Genomic DNA, 12,013 nt, shown 5'->3' with positions numbered 1-12,013 from the left:
ATTATTCTTAACTTGTGACACAAGTTTTAAATGACATGAAAGTTTCGTATTGGATCTATTTTAAGGCGAGTCGAGGTTAAGTATACGAATCCTCGGATCGGGTCGTTTACACGCCTCGGCCGGATATTATAAATTATTCGACGGGAGGCAAGGAGAGGAGAAGAACATTCAATTATTGCTTGTTTGGGACTTATGTGAGATATATTCATGAAATTTTGGGACTAATTAGGACGATTAAAGATATCAGGGAGTAAAATGAAACTTTCCACCTAATTATAACTTTTTCAAAACTGAAATGAGGGAGAGAGCAATAACTGCGAAGGAGATAGCGCAGAGCGGAGAGGAGAACTTGGCCGATGGAGAGATGACGATGGAGCAGTGATCTCCGGACTTCAATCTTCTCGACGGTGAAGCTCTGATCGGAATACTGTCGCAGCTCAGGTCAGACGAACATCAGAAGCGAAGGAGGAGGAGAATCAACAGTCGAGGAACACAAGTGAATTTGGACAATGGAAGCGGCCATGGGGTTGATGAGGCGGATGCCGCCGAAGCACACGGAGACGGCCCTCTCGGCTCTCCTCAGCCTCCTACCCCACCATTCCTCCGATCTCCTCGCCCAAGTCGATCAGCCTCTCCAGGTCTGTCTCCTCCTTTCTCTCTCTATCAATAGCTTGGTTTTTCGAGAGAATTTGTCAATTGATCCGTTCAAGCTACATCGCTTTGGCACATATAGCGGATTTAGCCTCTCCAATTCAGTGATTTCGTTATGCGTATGGTAATTTCTGTACCGTAGCTTGCTTGTCAGGATGCCTTGAACGCTTAATTGAGAAACTGACCTTATTTGTTGTCTCTTTTTTTTTTTTTCTATCTGCTTCAATTCATTTGATTGATTATAAGCTCTTGCTCTTGGATGATTGTTACTTTTGCAGCCAATTCATCTTCTGTCATAAAAAAGTTGAACTAAACGATGTGACTTTATAATCAAGATAGTGCTGAAATTGCGAACAGATTGTGAACTTGGAAGAGATTACAAAAATTTCCTTTTAACATAGTATTTTCTTAAGAAAATGCATGCTTTTGCTTCAATATTGGATGATTCTGTTGTTATATTAGTTTTGGATCTTTGGAGGTCTCAATATTGCAAAAGGAACTTCCACAGCCTAATATGATGGGCCATTTGTAAGACTGATTCAGGAGGTTTCTTTAAAAGTCATACAATATTAAAATTTTAGAGCTGTAATTTGTGTACTTGATTATCTTGGTTGAAAGTTTATGCTGAAATTGCAGGTTTTATGCGACGTAGAATGTGGGAAGGAGTTTATTCTGTGTGAATACAATAGAGATGCTGACTCTTACAGGTCTGCTTCCATATTCTTTTCTTGCTGAATTCGGGTGCAGTGGTCCAATCCATTGATTGCTACTGCCAAAGCAATGATTATTGCTTCTCTGCTTCAATACACAAGCTATATTTCTAATTGGTGTTTTAATCTTCTAATCACTATTATGCAGATCACCTTGGTCGAGTAAATACCATCCACCACTGGAGGATGGGACTCAGCCATCTCCAGAGTTGAGGAAACTTGAGATAGAGGCGAATGAAACCTTTGCAATATATCGTGACCAGTGAGGTCCTTTACTTACCTCGTTCTTGATTTCTCAGTCGTCTGTTTTCTTTATTAGGGAAAAATATGTTAAGTTTATAGGCTTGCGGCACTATCCTATACGTGGCTTTTCCCCCCCCTTTTTTTAATGATAATATGTGGCTTACTATTTCGAGAAAACTACAGTTAGAGAACCTTCTAAGGCATTCATCACTTTTAATTATAATACTGTTTGAACCTCTAGTACGGAGTTTCCATTTAATTAACCAAGTAAGTGGCAGGTACTATGAAGGTGGCATTTCTTCGGTCTACATGTGGGAAGATGATAATGAAGGCTTTGTAGCTTGCTTTTTGATAAAGAAAGGTAAATTTTTCTTTTGTATAGAGTTGTGGGCTATGAACAACAGTACCCTATACTGATTTTCTTAATTTCGGTCAATTCAGATGGCTCAAAAACAGGGCAAGGTAGGAGAGGTTATCTTGAGGAGGGGGCATGGGATGCTATTCATGTGATTGAGGTACATAGTCCATTATTAAGGAGCAGATGTAATTTCTTTGTATTGCTTGCAATTGCTTCTTATTTCCTGCTTTTCCTTCTTGTTTCCTCTGTTGTGATCACATTGATGGAACAGATTTAGTTTTCCATCTAGGTGGGACCAGATGAGGATGGAACAGCTCATTACTGCTTAACCAGCACTGTCATGCTCTCTCTCACTACAGATAATGAGTCATCAGGCACATTTAGTTTGTCTGGATCAATTAGAAGACAGGTATCCGCAGATATAATTATATTTGGTCTGTGTATAATGGGGGGACTGATGTTTCGCTTCATATCTAGGCTTCAGAAAAAAAAGAATTGTTTACCTTTGCTTTTGGGGGCCTTAACTTGGAAACCAATATTTTTATGGATTAGTTCGGACTGATAATCAACGAGAAGACATGGTAGAGATAATACAAAGCTGAGCTTAGCTGTGATTGAAACTAGACAGGGTATTGATGAAAGATGAGAGAAGACATGGGTTTTCTTTTGAAATTCTTGCTGGTAAAATCTTCAGTACTCCCAAGTCCCAATGAAAAATGGCCCTTTTCCCCTGCAGATGAACATGGACCTCTCAGTTGCTGACGGGCATCTCTGTAACATGGGAAGGATGATAGAAGAAATGGAGAGTAAGCTGAGAAATTCATTGGATCAGGTACGAACAGAACACCTTCATCCCCCCATTTTCCACCCTAAGAGACTATTATTTGTTATATATCTGTCTCATGAACTTTCTATTTTGGCTGAACGTCTCATGAACTTTTTAACCTTGTATTACTATATTTTAGGATAATTTCCCTCATTTTCCTGAACTGTGTTTGCCCTTGAATGCAGGTCTACTTCGGTAAAACGAAAGAGATGGTCTGTATATTGCGACCACCAGCAGAGGTTGCACCAATGAGACTTCCTGATAGTTGATGGGCATGCTTGTATGTGATTTTTATGTGTCATGACCCCCCTCGTTCTAAGGTGTTATTTAGATATGCAAATTCTGGCGGTCAAGAGAGATGCTACATGGTTTGTTGTAGACTTGCTTTCTCGGAAACAGTCGATTTATGTAGATTGCTATTGAGATGCAAAATTTCCTGCATAAAGATTGTAAAAGAATCATAGTATTTATACATTCTGCATTTACATTGTATTGATTATTTGGATTGTTGGTAGTTATTCGTATTGGAACTCCCATATGAGGCATGGCATACGACTAGACTTACAGTAGCTAAACAAAATGCATCTGATAAGAATCTCGCCGCTACTCCTCTTCAAGGAAAACACCCGACAAGCAATCTCAGATAATGTGAAATATCAAGGACTACGTGCGCGAGGTTGTTTGCACAGTTTAATTAGACATACACCAACTTCTTTGTTTAATCATATGTCGTTTGGCTACATATAATGTAGTATACATAATTATAATTATAGTGAAATATTTTAATAAAGTTTGGCCAAAAAAAGATATTCTAATAAAGTCAACGGAAATGGTCATTGATGTGTATTGATAGAGAAATTAGCTTTGGGATATATATCATATATATATATATATATACATATTTTGACCATATTATATACACCAATTTCTTTATTCATTTATTTTTGTGCCTTTATTCAGTTTCACCGAGTATCTTTACGTCGGTCTCTCACATGCAGCCATCTCGCCAAATTAATACAGTTTCTTGCGAATAGCCACAATTGACTATATATAATGCAGTATATACATAAATATAATTACAGTGAAATATTTTAATAAGGTTTAGTAAAAAAATATTCTTATTCTAATAAAGTCACGATGGGAATTGCATTTGATGCGTAATGATATATAAATTAACGTTGGGATTGAAATATATTAATAAAATTTGGCAAAAAAAATTCTAAGAAAGTTAAGAGGAATTGTTTTTTTTTTTGGATAAATGATAAAATTGATTGGTTGTGTAAAGAATTAAGAGGAATTGTTATTGATATGTATTGATATATATAGAATTTAACGTTGGGACAGGACATATATCATATAATATATATGTAATAAGTATATTATATATATTTATATCCACTTTGACCATATTATATACACCAATTTCGTTATTCATTTATTTTTGTGTCTTTATTCAATTTCACTTAAGTATATTCAGGTCTACTTTCTCATATGCAGCCATCTCACCAAATTAATCCAATTTTAGGCGAAGCCGCATTTGGCTATATATAATGTAGTATACATAAATAAAATTATAGTTTTAATAAAGTTTGGTAGAAAAAAAAAATTCTAATAAAGTCAATAAAAATTGTTGTTGATGAACAAAGATATGCAACGTAATGACGCATGTTTTCATCTGACAATTAAGAAATTGCAGGTGCAATACTCAGTATGATTACCCAAATCACTTTAATAACTATTATAATTTTATTTTATTATATTAGGTTCAGGAGTTTTCCTCGTAAATTATTATTGATGTGTATGTGTATGTATAAAAGTAAACGTTGGGATATAGTAAAATATTCCCTCCGCAAATCGAGGAGGTCAGGCATCATGTTCACAATTATTATATTGTGTGTGTGTGTGTGTAAGTCATCCGTGTGAAGAAAAGAATTGAGCGATATTAGTGTAGTGGCGGAGATCATACATTTTAGCTTTTGCTTCGAAGTTCGACCCTCGCTATCATCTTCTTTTTGCCTTTTAAATCAAAACCTCTTTCTTTCTATTTGAAAATGTTCATATCAACCATTTTTTTCAAAGAACTATAAATATTCGAAAAATCTTTCAAAATTTCATCCAACAGTTTCATTAGGAGCTTCCAAAATCACTTAAGTTCCATTTGAAAATTTAGTCTTCCCTTCTCCATGAATGATTCTCGACAAGGCGCTTCCACACTATCACTCCACATTTCTTTTTGTAGCACCGTAAATATAAGCAGTACCTCATAGATTCAATATGTTCAAGCTAGCGATTGTTTACAATATTAAAAGTCTTAGCTTATGATTTATCTTAATATGACTAAAATTATAGTATAAATTATTAAAATCATGTGAGTACAATCGAAGAGCAGTAAGTAAACTATACATCATTTATTAAAAGTACATGGCATTAGATTAATTACATAACAACAATGTAAAACATAAACAAAATTATATCTTTATTTTTATACACAAACTGTTGCTTATAGACACTTGTCAAGCTACATTTGTTTTCCTTTATTCTTTTTTTTTAAAGAAAAGCTCATTTGTTCCAATTTTTCATATATATTTATATATATATATCATTTCTTTTTGGGGGAAAACCTCACCAATTTAAATATGCACTTTGCTAGGAGGGGTTCTTAGTGCAATGGCACAAAATCCCGACTTGAAATCAAGAAGTGACGGATTCAATTCTCATCGGTAAAACTTATGAGCCCCTTTATTTCGTTTTAACTTTCTATACTCGTACTAAACCTATGAACCTCTTTTACAATCGAAAAATCTATAAGAAATTTTCCCCACTTGTTTTTTTAATTTTTTTCCTTTTTTGTTTTATCCCCTTGTTTTTTCTATGTTTTAAAATCTGATCCCAATAAGGTATTAGGGAATGCAGTCAACCCATTAGATCAAATGATTCGATCATTATAGCCATATCAATTATTTCCAAAAAAAGAATCCTTTAACCTTTATTAGAAAAACTATAAGAAATATTGTATTAGAAGTACTATATATACAATAACCAACATTCTTCCAAAAATTTAGGTCGCAGATGGGACATTTTTTCATCTCTAATGCATCTCCTTTTGTTTTAATTGCCTTCTTTTGTCCACTATTTTTAGATCTGGCTTGGTAAGATAGCGGTGTGACCCGGTTGACCTGTCACGTTAATTATTCGATCATTATGGTTGGATCAATTATTTATATAAAAATATATTTTTTCTTTTTATCTAGATTTGTTCCTATTACGTGTAAGTTTTTTCTTCTTTTTCTTTATGATTACTATATATTGAGATAATATCACCCATGAAGCCAACCTCTACCATTCACAAGTAAATATAACATCACATATTTCGCCTAATGTGTACAAACTTTTCTTAATTTTTTTTCCTTGATATAAGAATTTGCCACCATAATTTCGATTCCATTCTTTCTACGTATTTTACCTTTTTCTAAAAAGTTATATGTATACCCTATACAATTTTTTTTCTTTGTATAAATTTTCATTCACAAATATAAATTTCTTCCTCTATACTGTATCTTTCGTAAAGAAGTATACTAATGATATACATACTTTTGTGAATTACAAGAATTTTTTTTCTATCTTTATCCTTATGATAATATCTATTCACACTCCAAATCCATTGTGTTAATATATGATGGAATTTTTTGGACCAGCGACAACGTGCGAGCCTATTGTCATAGTATAAATACACTAAAACTGTTGTTGTAGGATGAAGGAGGGGGTGAGTGGGTACCCCACTCAAACCCCCTCTTTTTTTCAACATTTTTTTAAATTTTTATTAAATCTAGGCCTATAAATATTTTTATCGGGGTGCAAACTTGATATTCGAAAGTTCACTAGATCTGATCAATTTAGACTTGAGCGAGGTCATTCATCCACTAAAAGATAAATCTCTCCCGATCATAAATTCTTTTCGATAACAAGACCTGCCCCCAAGTGGGCTGCGTTTTCCCACCCTCAGCCCCCTTTTTTTTTTTAATTCAACATTTTATATTTTTATTAAATTTTGGCCTATAAATATTTTTTCGGTGCCCACTTGATATTCGGAAGTCCACTAGGTCCGATCAATTTAGACTTGAGCGAGGTCGTTCACCCACTAAGGGATAAACTTCTCCCGATCGTAGATTCTTTTCAATAACAAAACCAGCTCCCTTTAAAAAAAATCAACGTTTTTAAATTATATTATATTTAGGTATATAAGTATTTTTTTCCTTGTGCACATTTGATATTTGGAAGTCAACTAGGTACAATCAATCTAGACTTGAACGAGATTGTTTTCCAACTAAGGGATAAACATCTTGCTAATTAATTTAGGTTCAAGTGAGATTGACCTACTAAAAGATGAACCTATCCCAATCGTGAAATTTATGATTTTTAGATATAAGTAATATTGTCATTAAATAATGAAATTTTTTTCCGACCCACGGCATTGCGTAGGTAGAATGCCCTTGTAGAATAGTAAAATGAAAATTATATCTTGTGAACGAACAATATAAAGAAAAAAAAGTTGGGCATATTTGCGCCTTTAAAAGAATTAATTAAGATTTTTGGGATCATATATTAATCAACATATGTGAACCTGAGGGAGAATGAATATAGCTGAACTAATAACTAGTCCTTTTGCGCGGGCCAATTTTTCATATATTTATGTTGGATTTATGTAAAATATATTTGGAAATTCAACGTGATCATGACTTGTAATTGTTGAGTGATATTATATTTATTACATTGACAAAATTTTTATTAACTAATTTTACATTTTTATGGGCTTACAGATAATATTTGTTTTTTGATAAATGGCAAAAAGATATTTCTTATAGCTGGTATGGAAACGAAGTGAAAGCATTAACCGATGAATATGAAATGAAATATTTTATGATCAAATACAAAAGTATGCAAGGGATGGAGGAATACTTCAAGTCAGAACTCGAAAAAAAAATAAGTGCGAAGAAGGAATATTGAAATACAAGATTACCATATTCTAATCTTTTTAATATCATATTTCAATTAGTTTTAGGTAGTAAATTCTATTTTATCACTTTAACAGTTTGCCTTATGTTATTATCTTTTTAAACATATATACAATTTTACAATGAATTTAAATAAGCAAAAATAAAATCACATATAATTAATTTTAAAAGTAAAATTTTACGATGGAGTAAACTCACAACTATTGTTGAATAATTATGGGTACAATCATAAATGTCCTTGTTCCACTTCCCACAGATTGTCTAAGCTCCTGCCATAAAAAAATGCATCCTCAAAGAAAACGGGTTTGATGTAGTAACTTTGTTCTCGACATAAGACCAAGAGGTAAATAGCACCCACGAGTCCAATGGTTTTCTAGCTTTTATATTCCTAATTGGGAAAACTCCTATGCAATCCAGCTGGTTCTCTGTTGAAAACTTCTATATTCAATGCAGAAATAAGCATCATATGCCTTCATATCCATCGTTTTGTCTTTCATGTTCATACATCCCAAAATTACACAAAGAGAAGATTGTCATTGACTATCAGGAAAATCAGGAACAGATTTAGAGTCAAAACCAGCTTCATGTTTAGTTGACGATCGTCAATGATCTCATAAATATCATCGATGACCAAATGCTCTAAGAGGAAGATCATGGACCCGGAAAATTGACAGCGAAACCTACCTCATCCGATTGAGATCTCAAGTCAGTAGGAAGCCACCATGTTTAAAGTTGGTGCATGAAGCAAAATAAAATTTTAATTAAAGCAAAGGATCAAACATTTAAGAATAGCTCTACACCAATTCTAAGAAGAGCCATCGACAAAACTTCATGAACTGGATAAGAGATATGATCAAATCAAGGATATTTTCAATATATATTCTCTTTTATCAGTTCACATGCAAAAAGCCGAAAAAAAATAAAGAACGAAGACCACGAACAGTCGTGACCAATAAATTGATGAAAAAGTGCTCATAGCCAGAAAAATCGAAGAGGAAACAAGCTTACAGGTAACGATGCACATAGTGACCGGCTGAGGCTCTCGTGTCTCAATGGTGGCCTTGTTCCTTCGGGAATTTTGAAAGAATATTACATATGTATACATTTATATAACATATATATATATATATATAACTTTCATTTAAAGAATGAGTGAGTGACCAAAACAGGGAGAGAGATAATGGATGTTTGGCTTCCGAGGACCTTGAAGATGGATGGCAATGGCTTCGATGACAGATGCTCCCTATCCACCTTCATCGTGCAGGAAAGAAGTGACAGGTGGAGAAGAGATAAAGAAGCAGAAACAAAAAGACACAAAATATGTGACCGATTCTCTTGTATAGAAGACGGATGAAAGAAAAAATAATTTAATATAATCTAAATTCATTGTTTACATTTATTGATATTCATGCGAAGAGTCATTTCACTGGGAAGCTATGGCAATGCCAAAAAAGCCTACGTGGCGAGCTCTCATTGATCAAACAAAGGCTTCTCATTGTATAAGTCTGAGGAGCTTAATTTAAATACCTATAATAGATAGATACTAATATGATTGCGAACATGCTTTACAATAAGAAATATTAGAAATTGAAATTTAAGATGAGCGGGAAAAAATGTCGACTTTTTAACATTTTACAAACATGAGTTATTATACTTTTGTAAGAAATCTAAAACTTTTGGTAGCTAAATTGTTCTTATCATTAACTTGAGTCTATATTCTATAAAAGTTATTGCATTAATTTAAGTGTTATGATTAGCATATTATTTTGTTAATGAAAACTTGTTTTCATTCTAGCGGCAACTCACGGAGTCTGGCTTAATATAGAAACACATATGTAGCATATGATATTATTCATAAAAAAAAATGCAGCATACATATATATATATATATCTACTTTGACCATATTATATGCATCAATTTCTTTAATTTACGTCGGCCTCTCCCGGGTGGCTCACCAATTTTATACAGTTTCCCGCGAAGCCAAAGGATTACTTAATGTATTTTCTAACAACAGTAAATTTATGCACTATATATAGTAGCTACTTAGAATGAATAAAATAGGAACAGTAAGACTATATATATATGTATTCTATTTTAATTATCTACATATTTCTAAGAACTTTCAATATTACATTTTCTTATTGTATTTGAATTATCTTTGTTTAGTTAATTATTATGTAGTTCTCCTTTCCGTTTTATCTTTTTATCATATATGAAGGTCTAACGTTCCCGCAAAGTTTTCTAACCGGTTATACTTAATCTTTTTTTTTTCTTTATTGAAAGAATTCATTTATATCATACCATAGGACTCATTATTATTTTATATTTTTAGTTTTGGTAGGAGCACAAAAAATAATTCATTATGTTGGTAGGATTATCTACTCTTATTTTTTTTATTAGTTTTCATGATGAGATTTACAATATCAATACAATTTTTAATTTTCCTTGATATATGATTATTCATCTAATCATTAGAATTTAAGAAATTACTTTATTAAAAAAATTTGATATTAGATTTCTCTATATTTCAGATAAAAAATTTATCTTTTATACTAGTTTTGTGTGTATATATATACACTTTAATATTGTAATACCAAAATTATTTTAGGACTTTTCCTATTAAAATTTCTTGCATATCATGTATATTATAAGTTTAATTCTCTTAATTCATAATTTTCTAAATATAAACTTTTTAATGAATTATACTTTTCTTGAAAATTTTTAATAATAACAAAATAAGAACATGTTAAGAATTTGAATATCAATATGTATGCGCAAATTATCAGTATCCAATAAATATGTCAATCAATGCAATTCATTGACCTTTTATGATTTTATATTTTGTAATTTATAACTATAACATCATTGAATCGAAACTAATAATTTTCTAAATAAAAGTGCATTTATTTTCAAATTAACAATTATCTTGATCACTTATTTATTTCTCATCACATAATTGAATCATAATCGGCCTATTAGAATATATTTCGAGGATTCTTACCTTTGATAGATGATACACATATTGTGTATAGTATTAGAATATATTTCGGGGATTCTTACCTTTGATAGATGATACACATACTGTGTATATGTACTTACCATGTAATCTTGAGATTATAAATACATCATGAGCCAACCCTATTAGGGTCAGGGCATTAACTATTCATACGGCCTTTTCACCGGTGGTTTTAATTGTGGTAATTATCATAGGGGAAATAATTTTTTTTTCTTGAATAAGTAGGTTAAATAATTATCTTTTCCATTTTTTTGCTTTCCGATAATAGTTATTTGAAATAGTGCGTTTTCATATACCTCGAAAAATTTAATTCATTTATCTCTGATGATTTTATATTTTGTAAATTATATTTATAGACATCATTGAATCGAAACTAATAATTTTCTAATCAAACAGGAACAGTTTTTCTCAACTTTATTTTTGAAGTCGATAATCTTAGATTATTTTTTTAATTTCCATCACATCATCGAAACAAAATCAACGATTTTATCAATAGGTTTTAATTTTGGTAATCATCATACTGGTAATGATTATCAAATAATTACTTTGGCTATTATCTTTTCCAATTATTTTCTTCCTAAAATAATTATTTAAAATTGTGCATTTGCATAAAGTTGAAAAACTGGCACGTCACTACCTTTTTTTTTTTTTTTCAATTTCAATAGTTTGATTTTCAATAGTTTTACTTTTCTATGATATCTATAAGATGCCCTGCTTGGGATATCAAAACTCTGCTAGCTCCTTGATGAACGAATAGTCATCCTCCACTGAACTCATTTAATTCGAGTTTCAGGCCAATACAGAGCATCCCAGCTAGCAGAAGAAGTTAACAAGTCTTTAGCCTCAGCAATGTAAGAATGAAAAGATGAGAGAGACGATGGATTAGCTATGTCTTAAAGGGCATCTATGACGTCTATGGAATCACCTAACAGAAGCAAGGAGGCGAGACTCATTTCCGTAGCTGTTGAGATAGCCAAGAGAGTCGCTTTTGCTCCCCCTGTAGAGGTGGATTTCAAGGTCCATGCATGTCGTAATGTGCCAAACCGATCTGTTGCTGCTATTCCAATGCATGAAGAAGACTGATGAGAAGTGAAATTAAAAGACAAGTGCAGGGAGGTCTGCAAGTTGCTACATCTGCTCGTTCCAGTTAGTGGGATACGCTGCTTCTCGAGCCAAGCCTATTTGTAGTTCGATTA

General features: G+C 32.5%; 1 protein-coding gene across 1 annotated transcript; it reads left to right on the top strand.

Moving 5' to 3' along the window:
• The first annotated feature begins 289 nt into the window (after positions 1-289).
• LOC116204693 (probable F-actin-capping protein subunit beta) lies at positions 290-3,306 on the top strand. Its single transcript, XM_031536903.1, has 8 exons — positions 290-638; positions 1,288-1,358; positions 1,510-1,623; positions 1,883-1,965; positions 2,046-2,119; positions 2,252-2,371; positions 2,699-2,794; positions 2,974-3,306. The coding sequence occupies exons 1-8, from the start codon at positions 510-512 to the stop codon at positions 3,055-3,057; spliced, it is 771 nt and encodes a 256-aa protein (XP_031392763.1). The 5' UTR covers positions 290-509; the 3' UTR covers positions 3,058-3,306.
• Positions 3,307-12,013: the final 8,707 nt, after the last annotated feature.

This window comes from Punica granatum, chromosome 4 (genome assembly GCF_007655135.1).
Source record: "Punica granatum isolate Tunisia-2019 chromosome 4, ASM765513v2, whole genome shotgun sequence".
Taxonomy (NCBI): Eukaryota; Viridiplantae; Streptophyta; class Magnoliopsida; order Myrtales; family Lythraceae; genus Punica; species Punica granatum.
This window is presented reverse-complemented; position numbering and strand designations above follow the sequence as displayed.

Coding starts and splice junctions, on each gene's coding strand:
- LOC116204693 (XM_031536903.1), top strand. CDS start 510: ATGGAAGCGGCCATGGGGTTGATGAGGCGGATGCCGCCGAAGCACACG. Junction 1,359..1,509: donor AGAGATGCTGACTCTTACAG/GTCTGCTTCCAT, acceptor ACTATTATGCAG/ATCACCTTGGTCGAGTAAAT. Junction 2,120..2,251: donor ATGCTATTCATGTGATTGAG/GTACATAGTCCA, acceptor TTTTCCATCTAG/GTGGGACCAGATGAGGATGG.